The 26,237-nt window shown below is 40.5% G+C and overlaps 1 protein-coding gene and 1 pseudogene across 1 annotated transcript; both read left to right on the plus strand.

Annotated features, from left to right (window-relative positions):
• Positions 1-9,840: 9,840 nt before the first annotated feature.
• On the plus strand, positions 9,841-10,816 carry LOC133240693 (olfactory receptor 6C74-like). The gene has a single exon (XM_061405874.1). The coding sequence runs from the start codon at positions 9,848-9,850 to the stop codon at positions 10,814-10,816; it is 969 nt and encodes a 322-aa protein (XP_061261858.1). The 5' UTR covers positions 9,841-9,847.
• Positions 10,817-22,135: 11,319 nt separating this feature from the next.
• Positions 22,136-23,140, plus strand: LOC133240694 (olfactory receptor 6C74-like; annotated as a pseudogene).
• Positions 23,141-26,237: the final 3,097 nt, after the last annotated feature.

Consider the following 26,237-nt stretch of genomic DNA (forward strand, 5'->3'; position numbering starts at 1 on the left):
ATAAACCCAAGGCGAAACACCCCAAGACACATATTAACCAAATTAACAAAGATCAAACACAAAGAACAAATATTAAAAGCAGCAAGGGGAAAACAACAAATAACACACAAGGGATTCCCGTAAGGATAACAGCTGATCTTTCAATAGAAACTCTTCAAGCCAGGAGGGAATGGCAAGACATACTTAAAATGATGAAAGAAAATAACCTACAGCCCAGATTACTGTACCCAGCAAGGATCTCATTCAAATATGAAGGAGAAATCAAAAGCTTTTCAGACAAGCAAAAGCTGAGAGAATTCAGCACCACCAAACCAGCTCTCCAACAAATGCTAAAGGATATTCTCTAGACAGGAAACACAAAAACGGTGTATAAACTCGAACCCAAAACAAAAAAGCAAATGGCAACGGGATAATACTTATCAATAATTACCTTAAACGTAAATGGGTTGAATGCCGCAACCAAAAGACAAAGACTGGCTGAATGGATACAAAAACAAGACCCCTATATATGTTGTCTACAAGAGACCCATCTCAAAACAAGGGACAAATACAGACTGAAATTGAAGGGCTGGAAAAAGATTTTCCATGCAAATAGAGACCAAAAGAAAGCAGGAGTAGCAATACTAATCAGATAAAATAGACTTTAAAACAAAGCCTGTGAAAAGAGACAAAGAAGGACACTACATAATGATCAAAGGATCAATCCAAGAAGAAGATATAACAATTATAAATATATATGCACCCAACAGAGGAGCCAAAAGTCATATGCCAAAGCCTTTGACTGTGTGGATCACAATAAACTGTGGAAAATTCTGAAAGAGATGGGAATACCAGAACACCTGATCTGCCTCTTAAGAAATCTGTATGCAGATCAGGAAGCAACAGTTAGAACTGGACATGGACCAACAGACTGGTTCCAAATAGGAAAAGGAGTACGTCAAGGCTGTATATTATTACCCTGCTTATTTAACTTCTATGCAGAGTACATCATGAGAAACTCTGCACTGGAAGAAACACAAGCTGGAATCAAGATTGCTGGGAGAAATATCAATAACCTCAGATATGCAGATGACAGAAAGTAAAATTAGATACAATAGGACAATTTGACCCACCCCAAAACAGAATAGATCTCAATTATGGAGGAACAACTGCACAAATTCCAACATGAGGCCGAGCAACAAACACACTGCTGAATAAAACAAATTCAATGCATAGAAATGAAAAGAAAATCAGAATACGCATAGCAACCCAAGAAACACTACGGGACACTGTCAAAGCAGTGCTAAGGGGAAAGTTCATAGCAATACAGGCATACCTCAAGAAACGGGCACAAAGTCAAATAAATAACCTAACTCTACACCTAAGGCAGACTAGAAAAGGAAGAAGAGGAAACCCCAGGGGTTAGTACAAGGAAAGAAATTTAAAGCAGATAAATAAAAAATGAACAAACGATTAAAACATACTCAAAACAGCGAAGAATCAACAAACAGACAACACAGAAATACAAAGAATCATAAGAGACGACTATCAGCAATTATATGCCAATAAAATGGACAACGTGGAAGAAATGGACAGTTCTTAGAAAAGTACAACTTTCCAAAATGGACCCAGGAAGAAATAGAAAATCTTAACGATGCATCACAAGCATGGAAATTGAAACTGAAATCAGAAATCTTCCAGCAAAAAACAGGTCCCAGATGGCAATACTTAGGAATATATCTTCAAATATCACCACGTTCATGGATCAGAAGAATCAATATACCCTTCAGAATGGGAGAAGCAATAATAGCAAATGAAGCAAACAAACAACTTGCTCCCAAAAATATGACAAGCAACTGCTATTGCTGCTACTGCGAAGTACATCACTCATTATCAGAGAAGGTGCTCAAAACCACAATGACCAGTCTGAACCACAAAACTCAAGAGCCTATCCAGAGTGCTGGTCAAGAGGATGACCAATACAGTATACTAACGCATATATATGGAATTTAGAAAGATGGTAACGATAACCCTGTATACGAGACAGCAAAAGAGACACTGACGTATAGAACAGTCTTATGGACTCTGTGGGAGAGGGAGAGGGTGGGAAGATTTAGGAGAATGGCATTGAAACATGTAAAATATCATGTATGAAACGAGATGCCAGTCCAGGTTCAATGCACGATACTGGATGCTTGGGGCTGGTGCACTGGGACGACCCAGAGGGATGGTATGGGGAGGGAGGAGGGAGAAAAAAAAAAAAGAAAGAAAACAAAACAAACAAAAACAAAACAAAACAAAAAAAAAGAATTAAAAATTTAAAGTTCTTTCTTTATTTTTATTGCAGTAGAGGTGATTTACAATATTACATAAATTTCATAGGTACAACATAGTTTTGACTTTAAGAAGTAACTTTCTTTATATTTTATTTATTCATTTTTGTGTTTGGCTATACTAGTCTTCGCTGTATGTGCAGGCTTTGTCTGGTTGCGGTGAGTGGTAACTACTCTTCACTGTAGTGCGTGAGATTCTTATTGCAGTGACTTTTCTTGAGGAGGAGCGCAGGATTAGTTGCTCCGAGGTATGAGGAATCTTCAAGGACCAGGGATCAAAGCTGCGTTCCCTTTGTTGGCAGGCAGATTCTTAACCACTGGAACACCGAGGAAGCCTAAGTGATTCACATTTTAAAAATATTATACACCATTTAGAGTTTTTAGTATTGTACAATGTATCATTTTTTCTGTGTTGTACAATATATCGTTGTAGTTTATTATTTTATATAATAGTACCTACCTCATTCTTGAACCCTAGTCTTGCCCTTCCCAATTCCCTCTCCCCACTGTAACTACTAGTATTTTTTCCTATGTCTTTGAGTCTATTTTTTTTAGTTTATTTATTTTAATTAGAGGCTAATTACTTTACAACATTGTATTGGTTTTGCCATACATCAACATGAATCCACCACTGGTGTACATGTGTTCCCAATCCTGAATCCCCCTCCCACCTCCCTTCCCATACCATCCCTCTGGGTCATCCCAGTGCACCAGCCTCAAGCATCCTGTATCCTACATCAAACCTGGACTGCCGATTCATTTCTTATATGATATTATACATGTTTCAATGCCATTCTCCCAAATCATCACCCCACCCCCGCACCCACAGAGTCCAAAAGACTGTTCTGTACATCAGTGTCTCTTTTGCTGTCTCGTATACAGGGTTATCGTTACCATCTTTCTAAATTCCATATATATGCGTTAGTATACTGTATTGGTGTTTTTCCTTCTGGCTTACTTCACTCTGTATAATAGGCTCCAGTTTCAACCACCTCATTAGAACTGATTCAAATGTATTCTTTTTAATGGCTGAGTAATACTCCATTGTGTATATGTACCACAGCTTTCTTATCCATTCATCCGCTGATGGACACCTAGGTTGCTTCCATGTTCTGGCTATTATAAACAGTGCTGCGATGAACACTGGGGTACACGTGTCTCTTTCAATTCTGGTTTCCTTGGTGTGTATGCCCAGCAGTGGGATGGCTGGGTCATATGGCAGTTCTATTTCCAGTTTTTTAAGGAATCTCCACACTGTTCTCCATAGTGGCTGTACTAGTTTGCATTCCCACCAACAGTGTAAGAAGGTTCCCTTTTCTCCACATCCTCTCCAGCATTTATTGCTTGTAGACTTTTGGATCGCAGCCATTCTGACTGGCATGAAATGGTACCTCATTGTGGTTTTGATTTGCATTTCTCTGATAATGAGTGATGTTGAGCATCTTTTCATGTGTTTGTTAGCCACCTGTATGTCTTCTTTGGAGAAATGTCTATTTAGTTCTTTGGCCCATTTTTCTGGAATTGAGCTTCAGGAGTTGCCTGGAAAATCCCATGGGCGTAGGAGCCTGGTAGGCTGGAGTTCGTGTTGTCGTGAAGAGTCGGACACGACTGAGACACTTCACTTTCATTTTTCACTTTCATGCATTGGAGAAGGAAATGGCAACCCACTCCAGTGTTCTTGCCTGGAGAACCTCAGGGACGGGGGAGCCTGGTGGGCTGCCGTCTATGGGGTTGCACAGAGTCAACCACGACTGAAGTGACTTAGCAGTAGCAGCAATAGCAGTTGCTTGTATATTTTTGAGATTAGTTGTTTGTCAGTTGCTTCATTTGCTATTATTTTCTCCCATTCTGAAGGCTGTCTTTTCACCTTGTTTATAGTTTCTTTTGTTGTGCAGAAGCTTTTAATTTAATTAGATCCTATTTGTTTATTTTTGCTTTTATTTCCAATATTCTGGGAGGCGGGTCCTAGAGGATCCTGCTGTGATTTATGTCGGAGAGCGTTTTACCTATGTTCTCCTCTAAGAGTTTTATAGTTTCTGGTCTTATGTTTAGATCTTTAATGCATTTTTAATTTATTTGTGTGTATGGTGTTAGAAAGTGTTCTAGTTTCATTCTTTTACAAGACGTTGACCAGTTTTCCCAGCACCACTTGTTAAAGAGATGGCTTTTTCTCCGTTGTATATTCTTGCCTTCTTTGTCAAAGATAAGGTGTCTGTGGGTGCGTGGGTTTATCTCTGGGCTTTCTATTTTGTTCTATTGATCTATATTTCTGTCTTTGTGCCAGTACCATACTGTCTTGATGACTGTGGCTTTGTAGTGGAGCCTGAAGTCAGGCAAGCTGATTCCTCCAGTTCCATTCTTCTTTCTCAGGATTGCTTTGGCTATTCGAGGTTTTTTATTTCCATGCAAATTGTGAAATTATTTGTTCTAGCTCTGTTAAAATTACCTTTGGTAGCTTGACAGGGATTGCATTGAATCTATAGATTGCTTTGAGTCACATACTCATTTTCACTATATTGATTCTTCTGATCCATGAACGTGGTATATTTCTCCATCTATTAGTGTCCTCTTTGATTTCTTTCACTAGTGTTTTATAGTTTTCTATATATAGGTCTTTAGTTTCTTTAGGAAGATATATTCCTAAGTATTTTATTCTTTTCGTTGCAATGGTGAATGGAATTCTTTCCTTAATTTCTCTTTGTATCTTCTCATTGTTAGTATATAGGAATGCAAGGGATTTCTGTGTGTTGATTTTATATCCTGCAACTTTACTATATTCATTGATTAGTTCTAGTAATTTTCTGGTGGAGTCTTTAGGGTTTTCTATGTAGAGGATCATGTCATCTGCAAACAGTGAGAGTTTTACTTCTTCTTTTCCAATTTGGATTCCTTTTATTTCTTTTTCTGCTCTGATTGGTGTGGCCGAAACTTCCCAAACTATGTTGATGGAGTAGTGCTGAGAGTGGGCACCCCTGTCTTGTTCCTGACTTTAGGGGCAATGCTTTCAATTTTTCACCATTGAGGATAATGTTTCTGTGGGTTTGTCATATATAGCTTCTATTATGTGGAGGTATGTTCCTTCTATTCCTGCTTTCTGGAGAGCTTTTATCATAAATGGATGTTGAATTTTGTCAAAGACTTTCTCTGCATCTATTGAGACAATCATATGGCTTTTATTTTTCAATTTGTTAATGTGGTGTATTACACTGATTGATTTGCGGATATTGAAGAATCCTTGCATCCCTGGGATAAAGCCCACTTGGTCAGGGTGTATGATCTTTTTAATGTGTTGTTGGATTCTGATTGCTAGAATTTTGCTAAGGATTTTTGCATCTATGTTCATCAGTGTTATTGGCCTGTAGTTTTCTTTTTTTGTGACATCTTTGTCAGGTTTTGGTGTTAGGGTGATGGTGGCCTCATAGAATGAGTTTGGAAGTTTACCTTCCTGTGCAATTTTCTGGAAGAGTTTGAGTAGGATAGGTGTCAGCTCTTTAAATTTTTGGTAGAATTCAGCTGTAAGCCATCTGGACCTGGGCTGTTTTTTGCTGGAAGATTTCTGATTTCAGTTTCAATTTCCATGCTTGTGATGCATCGTTAAGATTTTCTATTTCTTCCTGGGTCCATTTTGGAAAGTTGTACTTTTCTAAGAACTGTCCATTTCTTCCACGTTGTCCATTTTATTGGCATATAATTGCTGATAGTAGTCTCTTATGATTCTTTGTATTTCTGTGTTGTCTGTTGTGATCTCTCCATTTTCCTTACTAATTTTATTAATTTGATTTTTCTCCCTTTGTTTCTTGATGAGTCTGGTTAATGGTTTGTTAATTTTATCTATCCTTTCAAAGAACCAGCTTTTGGCTTTGTTGATTTTTGCTATGGTCTCTTTTGTTCCTTTTGCATTTATTTCTGCCCTAATTTTTAAATTTCTTTCCTTCTACTAACCCTGGGGTTCTTCATTTCTTCCTTTTCTAGTTGCCTTAGGTGTAGAGTTAGGTTATTTATTTGACTTTTGTCCTGTTTCTTGAGGTATGCCTGTATTGCTATGAACTTTCCCCTTAGCACTGCTTTTACAGTGTCCCATAGGTTTTGGGTTGTTGTGTTTTCATTTTCATTCATTTCTATGCATATTTTGATTTTTTTTTAATTTCTTTTGTGATTTGTTGGTTATTCAGCAGTGTGTTGTTCAGCCTCCATATGTTGGAATTTGTAATAGTTTTTCTTCCATAATTGAGATCTAATCTTACTGCATTGTGGTCAGAAAAGATGCTTGGAATGATTTCAATTATTTTGAATTTACCAAGGCTAGATTTATGGCCCAGGATGTGATCTATCCTGCAGAAGGTTCCGTGTGCACTTGAGAAAAAGGTGAAATTCATTGTTTTGGGGTGAAATGTTCTATAGATATCAATTAGGTCTAACTGGTCTATTGTATCATTTAAAGTAATATTCACTAGTTTCTTTCATTTTTAGAAATCACATATAAGAGAGACCAATTGGGTGCTTGTTGGTGCTTAATTGCTCAGTCGTGTCCAACTCTTTGCAACCCTTTGGACTGTAGCCCATCAGGCTCCTCTGTCCATGTGATTTTTCAGGCAAGAATACTGGAGTGGATTGCCATTTCCTCCTCCAGGGGATGTTCCATACCCAGGGATCTAGCCCACAACTCCTGCACTGGAGGTGGATTCTTTACCTGCTGAGCCATCAGGGAAGCCCAAGAGATAACATATAGTATTTATCTTTCCCTGTCTGACTTATTTCACTAAGCATGGTGGTGGTGGTGGTTGTGGTTTAGTCTCTAAGGGAAATCTGACTCTTGACAACTTCATGAACTGTAGCTCGCCAGGATCCTCTGTCCACGGGATTTCCCAGGCAAGAATACGAGAGTGGGTTGCCATTTTCTTCTCCAGGGGATCTGTCCTGCCCAGAAGTTTAACCTGCTTCTGTTTCATTGTAGGTGGGTGTTTTTTTTTTTTTTTAAACCATCGAACCACCTGGGAAGTCCTATAGAGTTTACATTCTCTGTTGAAAATATCAAAAACTAGAAGTTAGCAAGAATTTTACAAAGAATACTTTGCTTGACAGTTGAAAACGTTCTTATACAACTTCACGTCTTCTGAGGTGGCACAGTGGTAAAGAATCCTTCTGCCAATACAGGAAACAGGAGACACGAGTTCAATTCCTGGGTCGGGAAGATCTCCTGGAGAAGAAATGGCAACACACTCTTGTCTTCTTGCCTGGGAAGTCGCATGGAAAGAGAAGCCTGGCAGGCTACGGTCTATGGGGTCACAGAAGAGTTGGACACACCTAGGCAACTAAACAACAGGAAATTGTGCAAAATGTACCTTTGAGGATTATCAGAGGACTGTGTAGCCTATTAAAAATGAAAGTAGTATCTTACCATATGCAGTGAAGGGGTAATTATGATACATGTCAGCTGGAATTTCCTATTTCCAAATATGAAGCAATTAAATGTCATCTGAGACTCTGTTCTGATTATACTTCCATCCCATTAAGAAAAAAATCTCCTGTAATGAATTTTAAAGTTCCAGAGGTGTGTCCTTTGGACCCAATGCATCGTCACTGGTGATGATAAATAAGCCTGTGATAATTACATCATACGGGCATTTGAATGTGTTCTCGCTTAGGACTGCTGTGATCCTTACCTATATTTGGTGGGGTGACAGGTTGATTGGGCAGTGACTGATAACAGGGTCATTAAACAAGGAAATTGACCTTTGTTTTCTCTTCTTTTTGATTCTCTTCTGGGATGGATGCAAAATCAAGAAAGTTTGTTGTTCATGATGCATTGTAGAATGGAAATAAATATGTCCAGGTATTCCAAATAGTAACATCAGAAAGTGCTACTGGATGATTGGGGCAGTTTGTATTGTCTTAACGGTCCAGAATTTATCAGTCAGATTGCAGTTGAAAAAACTATGACTGTTAATCCTCCAGAGTTTGGAAGTGTATTTTTTTAATGGAGTCCTAATATTTTCCTACTAATGTAGAACATAAGGCATCTGTCAATTTTGTATTAGGTCAAAGAAAGGTATATCTCAAGTAAGAGTGTTTTTCCCCTGTTCCATTAGCCTAGGAGAATGTTACATTAGCCTGCTTTGTTTCAACAATAGAAAGAAGCACCTTGTCAAAAACACAGTTTCCTGTGAACTGCTTCGTGGTGAGTACTTGATCATGGGGCTAGCTTGCAGTCTAACAGGTCAGATATTTTAACCAGAGACTGGTATGTTAAAGTATCTGATGTGGATCCCGCATGGTTAAAGTAATGAAAAAGAGTGCTAGTCACTCAGTCATGTCCGATAGTTGGCGACACCATGGACTGGAGCCCACCAGGCTCCTCTGTCCATGAGGTTCTCCAGGCAAGAATACCAGAGTGCGTAGCCATTCCGTCTGCCATGGGATCTTCCCAACCCAGAGATCGAACCCAAGTCTCCTGCGTGGCGGATGGATTCTTTACCATCTGGGCCACCAGGTAAAGTAATAGTTTTGGCCAAAAGGAAGTAAGTAAAATACAATTAAATTATGATTTCTTATTCACTCAAGCACTGATTCACAGCAGATGCCCAGACCCCTTCCCCAGTGATTCTAGCAATATACTTAGTTTCTAATTAGGCTTTTGCATTTTTTTTTTTAATAAAGACAAATGTTAATCTAGTGATTGCAATGAAATTCAGGTTTAATTCTGCCACACTGAAGACCTCAAGTGTAAAAATTTATTCCCAGAAAAGGAATGTTGATGAGTAATCTATGACTAATTGCAGAATGGAGCACTACTATTCTGCGAGGGAGGTAGAGTGTGAGGGAAGCCGAGTCACCCAGTCACTGTGTGTTCATTGAATCTGATTAACAAGTCATGAAACCATTTCCCCCCAATTTTAGATATGGTTTCCCTTAAACCACAGACTGTGTCGTTATAATATTATAATATACTCGCTTTACTGCTCACACTGGGTCTTGAAGAAAGAACTCAGCCTGAAGAGACGTTAGGAAAACAACTGATTTGGAACACGGTAATAAGAAAGTGACTCTTTGGCACTTTACATTTTCAAAGGGCTTGGTTCAGTGCGTAGGAGGGTTCCTACACTGCCTGTCATACCTGAAGCATAGAAATGAACACTGTGAGCCCCTGAGATGCATTTTCTGCAGGATGACGGCCTTCATTGTTAACCATAAGTTGCGGATGTGTCTATAAACAATCATTTTTATTTTGCCCTGTTTTCTTTGTAGCCAATTATTCACAGATGTTATTGTCCAGAAGAGTTAAGTGACACATTAAAAATAATTATCAAGAATAAAAAATGAATCTTAATTCATTAATAATTAATATAGATAATATAATAATGTTATAATAGTAAAATGTCATTTATAGTAAAATATTTTAAAGATATGAAATGATCCCTGCTTCACAAATACAGCTGAAATTAGTGATTATTTTATTTTTTTTAAGACTTGTCATCATTTAAATTGTTTTTTTTTTTCCAGTGATAGTATTTTCCGTTCCACAGGTTAATCAGAGAATGATGAGAGTCAGAGAATCAGGGAGAACTGTGGGGGTGAAAAATGAGTCCACCGTCCAGGAGTTCGTTCTGGAGGCGTTTCCTGTTGCCCAGCACTTGGGGGGCCTCCTCTTTCTGGTGCACCTGCTCGCATACCTGGCCTCTATCATGGGAAACGTGGTCATAATCTTCATCACCTGGGCTGACTATCACCTCCAGACGCCAATGTATGTTTTGCTGAGTACTTTCTCCTTCTGCGAATGCTGTTTCATCACCACAGTCATTCCTAAACTGCTGTCCATCTTCCTTTCAGGAAGGCAAACAATTCCCTTTCCTGCTTGCCTCACACAAGCCTTCTTCTTTTTATTTATTGGTGCAGTGATTTTCTTTCTCATGGCAGTGATGTCGTTGGATCGATACCTGGCCATCTGCAAGCCTCTGCACTATGCATCCATCATGAGCCTGAGGGTTAGTTTCCTACTGATTTTCTTGTGCTATTCTTTGTCCTTCATCTTAATCACTTGTTTGATGCTCAAAGTTTCCCAGTTATCATTCTGTGGCCCCAATATCGTCTCTCATTTCTTCTGTGACCTTGGCTCCTTAATTCATCTCTCTTGCTCTGACACCAGATCTGTTGAAATATATTTCTTCTTTGTTACTTCGTTTGTCATTCTACTATCCCTTGTTGTAACCATCACTGCCTACAGCAACATAGTCATCACAATCCTGCGACTCCCATCAGCCAAGGAGCGACAGAAAGCTTTCTCCACCTGCTCCTCTCACCTCATTGTCCTCTCTCTGATGTACGGCAGCTGTGTGTTTATTTACCTGAAACCGAAGCAGGTGGACAGGCTGGACTCCAACAAGGAGGCTGCCCTTGTGAACACGGTGGTGACCCCAGTGCTGAACCCTGTCATCTACACCCTGAGGAACAAGCAGGTCCACCAGGCTCTGAGGGACACACTGTTTGGGATGAGGTTGAAGAAATAGAGCTTTGGAGGCTAAGCAGATGGGCTTGATCCTCTAGGTCAAGTTCCCACCATTGGCAAAATCTATTCTTGAGAAGCTCTCCATATAGCAATCTAGCTTGTGCTACTTTTCAGCTGGATGGGTAGTGTCTTATTTTGCAATTCAGTTCCTTCTTCTATTTGAAAATTTCATTTGTTCTCTATATTCTGCTAAAGCTATCTTCCTTTCCTTTTCTACTTATTGGGCTTAAGTAAATTAACTTCAAATAATATTTATGGAGCCAACTATTATACATAAGTCATAATATACAAAGTCATTAATGTAAAGATAAAAATGTTGCCAGATTTTATAATTTCTGTCCATGATGCATTTTTATGTGTTTTGTTTATGATATTTCAGAAAAAATAAATAGACACCCTTCTTTACCATTTGATAGTTAATGTGTGATATTCCAGAAACAAATTATTTCTGAAAAGTATATAAAGTCATAGTACAACTTAATGGTGTTTCATTATTTGAATCTACTTCTGTGAATGAATCAGTTGTATTCTCACTAGTTCTTCCTTGGGTCTATTGGTTCTAGTGTACAAACAGCTCAGTGTAACTCCAGATTTTTATATGGGCTCTTTCAGTGTATCATCTTCCAGATGTATCAAATGTTTTCAATAAACTTTTCTTTATTAATTCTTTCTTGAAATATAAACAAACTGTAAAACTCTAAAAATCTGTAGTTGTTTTCCCCCCTGTAATTGATGTTGCCAAGTCCTGGAATCAACAAATTGCTCAAAGGTAGTTGATCCCAGTAGCAAATTCTTTCCTCCCATCTAAGAGGTATTTTCTCCTTAGTGTGACTTTAGGTGTAGGAGTTGCCAGTGTCCTCCATGACATTTTATGTAGCAAAAACTAATTGAACTCATAATTAGAAAAATATAAACAGAAAATGAGTGCATTAAAAATGAAAAAAGGGGATCAAAATGAACTCATTTCCTGTGTTTGAAGGTTCACTGAGGAAGTGGCTCCCACCAGAAGATAATTGGCCCTAATGGGACGTAGGTCCTGTCACGTCTCATACTGCATGTGCATAATGTGCGTTTGATTTTTACCACGTCTGGTGTGAGTGTGTATTTCCTTTAGCTTGATTTGAAAATTGCTTATAAGTTAAGGCATAATCTTATTAGGAAGAATTTTACATTGTTAATAGTACTCGGTGATTCAGATTTTTATGTTTGGAAGTGACTTAATTATGTTATCCTAGGAATTATGGTTTTCCAAGGACATCTCTGCCTTTGTCTCTCTCCTTTCCAAAATAGAAGTTAAATGAATAATATTTAAACCTGATAAAATTTTGGAAGTCCTGAGAGTCCTCTATTTTGGTTTATGTGTATTAGATAAAAGAGCCAATCTTCACAGCCTGGAGTCCTGAACCAGGCTAGTGCAGGAGATGGACATCACCAGCCAGCCAAAATGACCCAAACCTTGTGCTCATACAAGCCACTGTCTTTGCTGTTAGTGTGTCTCAAGAGACTAAGTTTTGTCAAGCTCTATTATCTCAGCCCTGATAGAAGCCAAACCCCTTGTAGCAACTGGAAAAGTTAGGGTGCTTGAAATGTTGTCTAATTCCTTGTATTTGTAGTTGTTCAGTTGATAAGCCATGTCCGACTCTTTGCAAATCCATGGACTGCAGCACACTAGGCTTCCCTTTCATTCACTATCTCCCAGAGTTTGCTCAAACTCGTGGCCATTGCATCTGTGATGCTGTCTAACCATCTCCTCCTCTACTTCCCTCTTCTTTTCCCTTCAACCTTTTCCACCATCAACATCTTTTCCAATGAGTTGGCTCATCGCATCAGGTGGCCAAAGTATTGGAGCATCAGCTTTAGCATCAGTCCTTCCAATGAATATTCTGGGTTGATTTCCTTTAGGATTGGTTTGATCTCCTTGCATCCAAGGCTCTCAAGAGTCTTCTTCAACACTACAATTCAAAGGCATCAGTTCTTCACCGCTCAGCCTTCTTCATAGGCCAAATGTCATCCATACATGACTACTTGAAAAACCATAGCGTTGAATATACGGACCTTTGTCAGTAAAGTGATGTCTTTGCTTTTTAATATGCTGTCTATGTTTGTCTTAGCTTTCCTTCCAAAAAGGGTCTTTGAATTTCATTACTCTAGTTACTGTCTGCAGTCATTTTGGAGCCCCCCAAAATAAAATCTATCACCATTTCTATTTTTTCCACTTCTATTTGCCGTGAAGTGATGGAACCAGATGCCATGATCTTAACTTTTTAAAAAGTTGTGTTTTAAGTCAGCTTTTTTGCTCTTCTCTTTCATCCTCATGAAAGAGGATGTCTCTTAGTGCCTCTTCACTTTATGCCATTAGAATGGTATTATCTGCATATCTGAGGTTGTTGATATTTCTTCCAGAAATCTTGATTGCAGCTTGTGATTCATCCAACCCGACATTTTACATGATATACTCTGAATATTAGGTAAATAAACAGGGTAATGATAAGCAGCCTTGTCATAATCCTTTCCCAATTTTGATCCAGTCCATTGACCATGTCCAGTTCTAACTATTGCTTCTTCACCTGCATACAGGTTTGTCAGGAGACAGGTAAGGTGGTCTGGTATTCCCATAACTGTAAGAATTTTCCATGGTTTGATCTGATCCACACAGTCAAAGGCTTTCAAGTAGTCCAGAAGCAGAAGTAGATGTTTTTCTGGAATTCCCTTGCTTTCTATATGATCCAAAAAAATGTTAGCAATTTGATCTCTGGTTCCTCTACATTTTCTAAAGCCAGCTTGTACATCTGGAAGTTCTTGGTTCATGTACTACTGAAGCCTAGCTTGAAGGATTTTGAGTATAACCTTACTCTCATGTAAAATGAGCACAATTGTCTTGAAATTTGAATGTGAGCACAATTGTCTGGAAATTTGAACGTTCTTTTGCACTGCCCTTCTTTGGGATTGGAATAAAACCTGACCTTTTCCAGTCGTCTGACCACTGTTGAGTTTTCCAAATTTGCTGGCATATTGAGTGCAGCACTTTCACAGCATCATCTTGTAGGATTTGAAATAGCTCAACTGGAATTCCATCACCTCCACTAGCTTTGTTTGTATTGGTGCTTCCTAAGGCCCACTTGACTTCACATTCCAGGATGTCTGGCTCTAGGTGAGTCACCATACCATCATGGTTATCCCAGTCATTAAGATCTGTTTTGTATAGTTCTTCTCTTTATTCTTTCCACCTCTTCTTAATCTCTTCTGCCTCTCTTAGGTCCATACCGACTGATTATATTCTTTATATTATATTCAGATTGGTTATATCTTTGCAGCTGAAGACGGAGAAGTTCTGTTCAGTCAGTAAAAACAAGATCTGTAGCTGACTGTGGCTCAAATCATCAGCTCCTTATTGCAAAATTGAGGATCAAATTAAAGAAAGGAGGGAAAACCACTTGGCCATTCAGGTATGACCTAAATCAAATCCCTTATGATTCTACAATGGAGGTGACAAATAGATTCAAGGGATTAGATCTGGTAGACAGAGTGCTTGAAGAACTATGGACAGAGGTTCATAACATTGTTCAGGAGTCAATGACCAAAGGCATCCCAAAGAAAAAGAAATTCCTTCTATATCTAGGGAGAAACTGAGAGCTGCTATATTTGCCTACTACACTCTACTGACCCAGGGGAAAGAACTGCAGGAAGTGACCCTTTACTCCTTAGAAGAAACTGAGAGCTGGGGGTTCCCTCCAGATTATAAGGTGCTGTGTTGGGTTAGAACTCACAGTCTCCTTGCCAAAGACTGGTTTGCTTTGACCCAGCCCATGTGGACCAGAATAGGTCAGAATGAATATGTTCAGGAGTTCCATCAATAACTTTAAGTCACCAGTATGATGAGTTTAAACTGTGTTTTCTGTGTATGAACCCTGTTAGCCAAGACTTTCAGACTAATAAAACTTTAGCATCCTCATGTGTTAGAAAACACAGGCATTTATTATTTTGGGATCTTTTGAGGCTATTATCTGAATATAGAATCTTAAGTTGAAACAAAAATAGGAACCTCTCCAGTCAAAATATTTCTTTTGTATTTATCAGTTTAAAATGACATCTTATTATTTTAGAGAGAAAAAAAAAAAAAACAGAACAAATTTCAAATTCTGTTAAATACATCTAGCTGAGTATGTGGCTTTGATTTGATTGATCAACTATTAGTGTTATAAACTAAAACCAGCTTTGCATGAAACAAATTGGTTGGGCAATGAGTTTGGCCACATTGAATAACTTGTTCAGACAACTAAGCCCCGTGCTTAGGTCAGTCAGTCGTGTCTGACTCTCTGCGACCCCATGGACTGTAGCTCACCAGGCTCCTCTGTCCATGGGATTCTCTAGGCAAGAGCACTGGAGTGGGTTGCCATGTCCTTCTCCAACTAAGCCCTAAAGAGCAGCAATTTCCATGATACTAAGGGAGAATTTAAGTGGAGAAAAGAAGGGAAGCTTTTCACTTTTTGCCTAGGTCCAAGAATGGATAAGAATCAGAGATATCGGTGAATTGAAAAAAAAAAAAAATTATGGGAAAGCACAAAGTAACTCAAGAATAAAGAGAAAATACAAATAAGTAAATAACAATTGAGAAACCTATTAGTGATCAAAAACTTCCCACAAAAAAGCTCAGGAAGACATGTCTTTACTAATGATTTCTATGAAACATTTAAGGAAGAATTAGCTCCAATTACTCACAGACTTCTAAAAATAAAGTGAAACAATCACTTTTCAGCTCTTTCCATGAGATCAGTATTACCCTGATATCAAGACTAAAGGAAAGTGTCATAAGAAAAGAAAACTACAAAGAAAGAAAACAAAACTACCCACGGATTTCTGTGATGAAAAGAGGTACATAAGAATGCCCAAGGTAATGCTGACAAGCCTAAATTAGGAACATATTACGAAGGATAACACACAATCACCAAGTGGGGTTTATCCCATAAATGCAAGGCTACTTTAACATATAAAAATCAGTCAGTAGTATACACCATATTAATAAAATAAAGGACCTCAAACACATGATGATCACAATAGATGCAGAAAAACCATTTGACAAATGGTAGAATTCATGCTTTTTAACTGTGGTGTCGGAGAAGACTCTTGAGAGTCCCTTGGACTTAAAGGAGATCAAGTCAGTCCATCCTAAAGGAAATCAGTCCTGAATATTCATTGGAAGGACTGATGCTGAACCTGAAACTCCAATACTTTGGCTACCTGATGTGAAGAGCTGACTCAGTAGAAAACACCCTGATACTGGGAAAGACTGAAGGTGGGAGGAGAAGGGGACAACAGAGGATGAGATGGTTGGATGGCATCACTGACTCGATGGACATGAGTTTGAGCAAGCTCCAGGAGTTCATGATGGACAGCGAAGCCTGGCGTGCTGCAGTCCATTGTGGTCGCAGAGTCCGACACAACTGAGAGACTGAATGGAACTGAAACTTCCCATGACAAAAACATTTGGAAAACTAAATACAAAAGGGAAATGTCTCAACCTGATGAAGTGTATATATTAAAAATCACTGAATAATAGTATCTTTGACGAGGAAAGACTGAACACTTGCTCCCTAAATTCAAAAAGAAGAGGATGTCTCTATTTTACACTGTCCTAGAGGTTGTTACAAGAGCAATTAGGCAAGAAGAATAAATAAAAGGCATTCAGATTGGAAAGCAGGAATAAGATTATCTTATTCACAGATGCCATAATTTTGTACATAGAAAATTCTAGGGCATAGACAGTAAAATTTTTAGAGCTATTAAATGGGTCCAACAAAGTTTCAGAATTAAAAACTTTAAAGTTCTTTCTTTAATATTATTTTGTATTTTTTATTGCAGTATAGGTGATTTACAATATTATACAGATTTCAGAGGTACAACATAGTTTTGCACTTTTAAAAAGTAAATTTCTTTTGGTTTTATTTATTCACTTTTATTTTTGGCTACACTGGGCCTTCCTTGCTGTGTGCAGGCGTTCTCTGGTTGTGGCAGGTGGGGGCTACTCTGCATTGTAGTGTTTGGGTTTCTTATTGGGTTTCTTATTGTGGTGGCTCCTCTTGTTGTGGAGCACAGGTTCTAGGCATGTGGGCTTCAGTATTTTTGGTGCTTAGGCTTAGTTCTCCAAGGTATGTGAAATCTCCCAAGGCCAGGGATCTAACCTGTGTCCCCTGTATTGGCAAGAGGATTCTTAACCACTGGAACACCAAGGAAGTCCTGTTGCTGCTGCTGCTGCTAAGTCTCTTCAGTCGTGTCTGACTCTGTGCGACCCTATAGACGGCAGCCCACCAGGCTCCACTGTCCCTGGGATTCTCCAGGCAAGAACACTGGAGTGGGTTGCCATTTCCTTCTCCAATGCATGAAAGTGTAAAGTGAAAGTGAAGTTGCTCAGTCATGTCCGACCCTTCGCAACCCCATGGACTGCAGCATTCCAGGCTCCTCCGCCCATGGGATTTTCCAGGGAAGAGTACTGGAGTGGGTTGCCATTGCCTTCTCTGAAGGAAGTCCTAGTGGGTCACATTTTAAAATAGTATACTCCATGTATAGTTATTTTGGCCACATTTTCTGTGCTGTACAATGCATCATTGTGGCTTACTTATTTTATACATAGTAGTCTGTGCCTCTTGTCCTCACCCCTGTCTTGCCACTCCCTACTTCCCTCTCCTCACTGGCACTACAAGTTTGTTTTCTGTATCTGTGAGTCTTTTTTTTTTTTTTAAATATTCACTAGTCTGTTTCATTTTTAGAGTCCACATATAAGAGATAACATATGTGTGCTTGTGTGTTCTTAGTTGCTCAGTAATGTCCAACTCTTTGCAACCCTTAGGACTGTAACCCACCAGGCTCCTCTGTACATGGGATTATCCCCTCAAGAATCCTTGTGTGGATTTCCATTTCCTTATCTAAGGGACCTTCCTGACCCAGAGATCAGACCTGGGTCTCTCGTATTGACAGGCAACTTCTTTACCAACTGAGCCACCAGGGAAGGGGGGACACACACAAAAGCTCCTGAAAATTTCTATGAAATTTGCTTTGACTTTGAAGAGTAGTGGGGAGATATTCAGACAGATCTCCGGACAGCTACTGTATGCCCCAGTGTTGCCAGAAAATAGACTCTGGGAGGTTAGCCACCTGGCTTTCAATAGGAAGCTAGAGGCCAAAGAAAAATGGGTAACTCCTGTGTCAGCAGCCCAGCTGAGATACCCCAGGAGGAGAAGCAGCCTTCCAAAGGGTGGTTGCTATGGCAACAGCTTCTCCTCCCTGGAAGTCATGTCTCAAACTTTCTCTCCTGTGTTTTGAAGAACTCTGGCATCCACTTTACAGATTTCATTTCAAAAGAGAGAGGCTGGCCATGTTAGTATGTTGAAGAAAACACCTAGTGTTCCCTTTTCTGCCCTGAAGAGGAAGAAATTTGTGCTTCTCCTTTTTCAAAGAGATTGAGGAAGGCAACAAAAATATTCTCCAGACACAAATATCTGATGAAAAGAATCATAATGTTGGTGGAGACATGAAGAATGATTGCGTGAGGATGGCGGCTTTTCGTTGCCTTCCTCAAAATCCAGCGTCATCCCCAGAGCTGACAATACCCAGCGTGTGGTCCAGCCCTTCTCCATGACTTGCTTTATTAAACCTCAGTGCTCCGGCCTCAGTGCACACTTCCTGTGTAGATGATTTTAATCTGGACTTTCACCTCAAACAGGTAGACACATTCCAATTGGGACTTTAGGATCCCTTGGGAAATCGTCATAAATTTCTTGGACAAAACTTGGCAGAAAACAACAGGAACATCTGGGAGCCGATCACACACAGGCAACGAGAGGGAAGAGACATGCAAAGGTGTCTGGTGACGCTTGTTTTCAACAGCGATAAGTTAGCTTCCCGCAGCCCTGTCTCTGCTTTCCGTCCACGTCCTTTCAGTTCCTCGTTGCTTGGTGACTAAACGCCGTCGTCTGGGAAAACTGTTACGGAGACCTCAGACGTGCATGTCAGAAGCATGGGCAGTAATACAGTGGGTCAAGGATGCTTCTCCATGTGGAAAGGTGAGCATCTGATGGAGGAGCATAGAGCAGTAGCGGTCTAGGAGCAGATGGGTTAGCACAACGTTGTGCTGCAGAAGAAGGAGACACGTCTCAGCAGCTCTCAGGGCTGAACTCAGAAGAAGCTGCCTGACCCCTTAGTTGGTATAGGAGGTAGACAACAATTTTGCGTGTTCAGTTCAGTTCAGTCGCTCAGTCATGTCCTGTCGGGAGCCGCGTTAGGCATTACTGACAAAGTGGAGGCACAGCCTCAACCCCGTCTCCTCATCCCACAGGCACAGTCCCGGGATGAAGGAGTTAGCTCTTGTGATTCTGACTTGTTTTTTCCTTTCTTCGGTTGAGTTGGCTGGAAAGAATGTTAAGGTGCTTATTGTTCTTGAGAGGAGCATGAGAAAGCACAAAGCCTTCTGTAGTTGTGCCCAGAAAATAATCTATAAAGTAACCATTGACATTTGTTCAAGGATCTTTACAAAGAATATTGCAGGATGAGCCTGCAGGCCATAGCTTGAGGCCATGGGAAGGATTGTTATCTGAGACCTGTTTGTGAGGGGAATGTTTATGGCAAAAGAAGTTTGCTGAGCTTAGGGTTAAGGAATAATTAAGAATAGCTAGAAGCCTTTTTAGGAGATAGTGATCTTAAGATGCTAGGGGCAAAGAGGATTTAGAAAGATAAGAAATAAACTGAGGAATGTAGCATGAGTTAATCAGAAGCTAAGTATAGGACACATAAGAGGAAGTAGATAATAGTAAAGCTGATTCTGAGAGAATCACTGAAGCAGAAACTCTGTTTCTAGGGCAACCGTGATTTCTGGAGACAATCTGGGTGGGGGAAAGTAAAAATGTCAAACCTCTGACCTAATGCTTTTGTCAAAGTATAAAAGAAAACCTGAAGCTTGAAATAAACATGTAGTCCCGTACTTTGACTCAGAGGCTACATCATCCCCCACCGACCCCCCTCACCCATTCAGGCTGATTCCCTGGCTGCTGGAGCTGGACTCCAGCAATGTCTGACTCTTTGCAACCATGTGAACCAGAGCACACCAGGCCTCCCTGTCCATCACCAACTCCCGGAGTTCACTCAAACTCACCATCGAGTTTGGTGATGCCATCCAGCCATCTCATCCTCTGTTGTCCCCTTCTCCTCCTGCCCCCAATCCCACCCAGCATCAGAGTTGGCTAGGCTATTACCAACTGGGGGAGGCAGAGTCTGAACTTTCATCAGAACCCTAAGTAGTCCTGGAACCAAATTTTCACCAAGAATGGGGACAGTGAATTGTGATTGCTTTATTCTGTCTGCTCCTTTCTGGGGTTTCAGAGGTCAACGTTGAGAAGAAGCTTTGTGGTATGAAAAATTCTGCCTCTGGACCCAGGGCTCTGTCATCCAGGAGCACTGGGAGCATGGGATGTACAGTCACCCCATTTGAAGACAACAGACTGTGACCAGTGTGTTTCCTTTTCTGATCCTTTTTCCTACCCCAGAGAGATCTCTTGATTTCTTGGAAGAGATTAACTCTTGGAGGAGAATGCCCTGTTCCCCATGAAAACACTTGTGCGTGCCTGTGTCAGAAACAGTGGCCAGCTGTAACAGGGACTGCTGTAACTGGGACAGAAGCAGAGGCACCTTGAGTGTCGTTCTGAGGTGAGCAGTTTGGTTGCATAAGCATCGCTTCAGAGAGCTTGGCCCAAGGCAGGCTAGTCACACACACACACACACACACACACACACACACACTGACACTCCACACTGCAGACCTTCGGCTTAGTATTGAGATGCTAGAGTCAAACACTATTATCTTAGGAAAAGTGTTTTATTAAGAGGACTGAAGAGAAAGAAAAATGTTCATTGAGCTTTGGTGTAAGAGTGAGTAGGAGGCAGGTGCCAAGTTCTAGAATATTGTTCCTGTTGGGCTAATTTTATGAACTACTGTCATTCCCCATATCTCTTACCTGCCAGCATGGAGCCTCGGAAGATTGGAGTGATTCCTGGATTTATAACTTATATTATGTTGTTGAGCAACCCCCAGTGTCTCTGGTCTCCAGTGTCTTCTGTAAAATGGTTATGCTAAAGGAGAATATCTCTAAGGCCTGTGTTGTATCACAGGTTTGTATTTCATGAAAAGGGCTTCCCTAGTGGCTCAGACAGTAAAGAATCTGCCTGCAATGCAGGAGACCTGGGTTCGATCCCTGGATTGGAAAGATCCCCTGGAGGAGGGCATGGCAACCCACTCCAGTATTCTTGCCTGGAGAATGACATGGACAAAGGAGCCTGGGGGGCTGCAGTCATGGGGTCACAATAAGTCAGACATGACTGAGCAACTAAGCACATCACATTTCATGAAAAGATGTTAATGGAAGGGTAGAAAAAAATAAAGCTAAACTTTCACGTAAGTCTGAGAGATAATCAACAATGTATTTCTTCCTATTGAAAGATATTTTGTCACAGCATTTGGAACTAACAGGAGCTTTGGATGCTGGCAGATCTAACTGCAGTCTCAGCTATGTGACTTAACTTCTCTGGAATTTCTCTAAGCCTCATTGTCTCCTTTTGGAGAAAGGCTTGGGACTATCTAGCTAACACTCTTCATTATGGTGAACAATAGTAGAAGGACTGAATCTTGATGAATAGCAAAGTAACAGACATTCATAAAGTCCTCATAAATGATAGTGGTGATGGTGTTGATTTGGACCATAGAATTTATTGTATATTTTTGAATGGATAGTCAAAAGGAATATTAATAATATCACTGTTAAGTTCACTTATAAACTGATAATAATGTAAAACACAATGATTTATTTTATAAATGTTCAAATGTAAATAACCCTGTCTACTGGTTGTGCTGTATTTAAGAGTATATTAATGACCCTAATATTATAATTAGACTTTGAGGAACACAAAGATAACACTGATGTGACATGTCAAGTAAGTTACATGCTTATTTTAACTTCATCATCACAGGAGCAGGAACAAATAGGTCCTTACATCTTCATCTTACAGAAAATGAAAGCGAAATTTTGGAAATTTAACTAACTTTTCAAAGATGACCCATGTCTCCAGGATTAGAACTCAGTGTTGAAATAGTATTGAACTTGAGTCCTACTAGTTCAAGAACAACTCTCTGCAGGAGTCTGCTATCTGCCCAGTTACCTTCTGGAGGAGTCAGATAATTGATCCCATGCTCCCCTAAGACTATTTTTGCTTGTTGTAATATCTTTATTCTAGATTAAGAGCAGCAGGTGATGATACTGTGGGGGAAAAGCCTCTGGAAATGAAGAATGGGAGAGGTGTCCAAGAATTCACTTTGGAGGGCTTCCCTGCTGCCAGCACCTGGGAAAGGCCCTCGTCCTCCTGCGCCTGCCAGCACACCTGGTGTCCATCGCAGGCACTGCGGCCATGGTGCCTGTCACCTGTGCTGACGCCAAGCTACAGACACCTGTGCACTTTCTCCTCAGCATTTTCTCCCTCACTGAGTCTTGTCATAAGTGCTGTTATTCCTAAGTTGCTGGTCATCTTTCTTTTAGGCAAGCAAACGATTTCCTTTCCTGCCTGTTTCAGGCAAGCCTGTGTCTTTGTATTTCTGGGAGCAGCAGGCTTCCTCCTCATAGCAGTGATGTCTCTGGATCAGTACCTGGCCATTTTCAAGCCTCTTCATTACATGACCATCATGAACCTGAGGGCTTGCTGCCTCCTGGTCACAGCCTGCTCGGCTTTGGGTTTCACTCTCATTGCTGGTCTGGTGGTGATGGTGTCCCAGTTATCCTTCTGTGGCCCCCATGTCATACCTCACTTCTTCTGTGACCTCGGCCCCTGATCCATCTCTCCTGCTCTGACAGCAGGTCTGTTGAAACACTGCTCCTTGTCCTTGCTTTGTGTGTCCTTTTGACTCCCCTCATCATAAAATCACTGCATGCAGAACATAGTCATCACAATTATTGGACTCCCATCAGCCAAGGAGCAACAGAAAGCTTTCTCCACCTGCTCTTCTCACCTCATTGTCCTTCCTCTGACGTACGGCAGCTGTGTGTTTATATATGTGAAACAGAAGCAGGTGAACAGGCTGGACTCCAACAAGGAGGCTGCCCTTGTGAACATGGTGGTGACTCCACTGCTGAACCCTGTCACCTACACTCTGAGGAACAAGCAGACCCGCCAGGCTCTGAGGGAGACCGTAAGCAGAGTGAAATTATCAAGCAAAAAAGTCACACTGTCTTGGAAGTGTGAAGTGATAGCTCATTGTGGTTTTGATTTGCATTTCTCTTAATGATGTTTGAATTGTTTTCATTAGTGATTTTGAGCACATTTTCATGTACTGACTATTTACTTGTATGTCTATTTGGAAAATGTTGACTAGTTTCTCTTTAAGTGAAGTATAGTTGAATCATAATGTTGTGTTAGTTTCTGGTGTACAGCAAAGCGATTCAGACATATATATATTCAGATTCTTTTCCATTATAGGTTCTGTTCAGTTCAGTTCAGTCACTCAGTCATGTCCGACTCTTTGTGATCCCATGAACTGCAGCACACCAGGCTTCCCTGTCCATCACCAACTCCCAGAGTTTACTCAAACTCATGTCCACTGAGTCAGTGATGCCATCCAACCATCTCATCCTCTGCCATCCCTTCTCCTTTCAGTCTTTCCCAGTATCAGGGTCTTTTCCAATGAGTCCATTCTTCAAATCAGGTGGCCAAAGTACTGGAACTTCAGCTTCAGCCTCAGTCTTTCCAATGAATATTCAGGATTGATTATAGGTTATTATAAATTACTGAATATAGTTACTTTTACCATATCGTTGGACCTTATTGTTGATCTATTTTACATATAGTAGTATAAATCTGTTAATCCTAAACTCCTGATTCCCCCACTTTCCATTAATTAAATGTAGCCATAAGTTTGTTTTCTATGCCTGTGAGTCTGTTTCTGTTTCATAAGTAAGTTCATTTGTATAATTGTTTATGTTTCCATACATAAGTGCTATTATATGGTATTTGTTTTTCTCTGTCTGACTTAATTCATTTAGTTTGAAGTAGGTCCATCCACGTTGCCGCAAATGGCATTATTTCAATCTTTTTATGGCTGAATAATATTTCATCACACACCCATCCACCATATCTTCTGTATCCATTTATCTATTGATGGACACTTAGATTTCTTCCATGTCTTGGCTATTGTAGACGGGACTGCTGCGAACATTGGGGTGCATGTATCTTTTCAAAATAGAGTTTTTGTCTTTTCCAGTTATATGCCCAGAGATGGGATTGCTGGATTATATGGCAACTTTATTTTAGTTTTTTAAGGAACCTTTATACTGTTCTCTATAGTGGCTTTACCAGTTTACATTCTCACCAACAGTGTAGGAGGATTCCTTTTCTCCACACTCTCTCTAGCATTTATTATTTGTAAAATTTTTTTTGAGAGGGAAATAAAGTTTATTAAAGTGGGGGTCTTGTGGGTCATTTGCTGATTGGATGAGGCGTGTATACTGGGTGGGGGAGAGTAGGGCAAATACCTTCTCCCTCTGGGGTAGGAGGGGAGACAGGTTACACTGTTCCATTATAGTTACAATGTGGGGGAGGGAAGGATGATAAGGGTCGGTTTTCCGTTCCTGCATTCCAAGACGCTCCTCGGTTTTATCTGCTCTCCCGTCCTTGGCTCACCACATTCCTCCCTCTTTATTTTTAGGGCCAATTCTTTGCCCCCTTTTGATACCCTGCTCATATCTAACTATCTACCTGTTTCCCTTCTCAGGCACTTGGGAACCCAATCTCAAAGATTTGTAGACTTTTGATGATGGCCATTCTGACTGGTTCCACCTTATTGAAGTTTTGATTTGCATTTGTCTATTAATAAGTGATGTTGAGCATCTTTTCATGTGCTTGTTAGCTATCTGGATGTCTTCTTTGGAGAAATGTGTACTTAGGTCTTCTGACAATTTATTGATTGGGTGGTCTGTTTTTTTGATATTGAGCTGTATGAGGTATTTGTATATTTTGGAATTTCAACTCTTAGAATTCAGTTGGGTAGATGCTGAATGTATATGTGTCTGAGGAAGTTCACTGGTTGTTGCAGAAAGCATAAAAGTGTCAAATTAACAATGAATGAACTGCATGAACTGTAATGAAAATTGTGTAAAATATGTCCTCCCTAACCTATTCTGTCCTTGTAACATCTTCAAAGGAAATTAGTCATAATTACCCTAGAGTGTACAAAATACCACGTAACACTACGTGAGAAAAGGTACAGTTAGATGTTTTCTTACGAACCTTGTGTTTGCTTTGAAATGCAACATCTTTGAATAAATATTTTTAATGACAAAAATCAACAATGAAAAAAAAAATCAACAGTGAAGTATGGGGAGCACGATCAAGATGGCAGAGCAGGAGAATGCAAAACTTTACCTCCCTCCATGAGTCGATCAAAAATACATGTACATGCAGAACAATGCTCACTGAAAACTGCTAACAGCTGGAGACTGACAGAAAGCCTGCTGCGGAACCAAGGCTGTCAGACAGAGCCACGTGGTGTTTCGTTGGGAGGGATCTGTGCCTCTGGAAGGGGGCTCAGTGAAGAAGGGAGATTACAAGGGCAGAGGACCTCTCTGGGGGGCTAGGAGTTCAAGCTACATGAGTGTCGCTGCCCTGGGGTCTGACACATGAAGATGGGAACCCCGGGGGGTAAGAGGACTGGTGAGACTGAAAGGAGGGGTGTGGGAAGGCTGGGCTTCACTTATGAGGAGTGAGCACGTGCGTGCGTGCACACAAAACGGGGTGTAGAGGGCAGACTGAAACTGCCTGGGTGGCTGGCCTGTTTTACCTGGTCACCCTGGAATGCACCCTAACGGAGTGTAGCAACGGCTCTGGCCCCACCTGCTTCACGACGCAGCGCCACCGCAGGTTATGAATGCTTGTGCTGTTGGGGGAGAGAGGATACTTGAAAGGAATGGAAGCAGTTCAGACCCAATAGTTTTAAACAAATTTAATATCTGATATTCTGGAGTTCACCTGTGTGAGTGCTCAGTTGCTAAGTGGTGTCTGACTCTTTGCAACCCCCTGGACTGTAGCCCACCAAATTCCTCTGTCCATGGAATTCTCCAGGCAAGAATACTGGAGTGGGTTGCCATTTCCTTCCCCAAGGGATCTTCCTGACCCAGGGATCCAACCGTGTCTTCTGTGTTGCAGGCACCTAGGATGCCCTATAGAGTTCACATTCACTGTTAACAATGTACAAAAACTAGAAATTAGCAAGAGCTTTATAAAGAATACTTTGCTTGGCAACTTAAAACCTTCCTGCACAACTTCAAGGCTCCTAGGTGGTGCAGTGGTAAAAAATCCCCCTGCCCATGCAGGAGATGCCAGAGACGTGGGTTCCATCC

The sequence above is a fragment of the Bos javanicus genome, chromosome 28, assembly GCF_032452875.1.
Source record: "Bos javanicus breed banteng chromosome 28, ARS-OSU_banteng_1.0, whole genome shotgun sequence".
In the NCBI taxonomy this organism is placed as follows: Eukaryota; Metazoa; Chordata; class Mammalia; order Artiodactyla; family Bovidae; genus Bos; species Bos javanicus.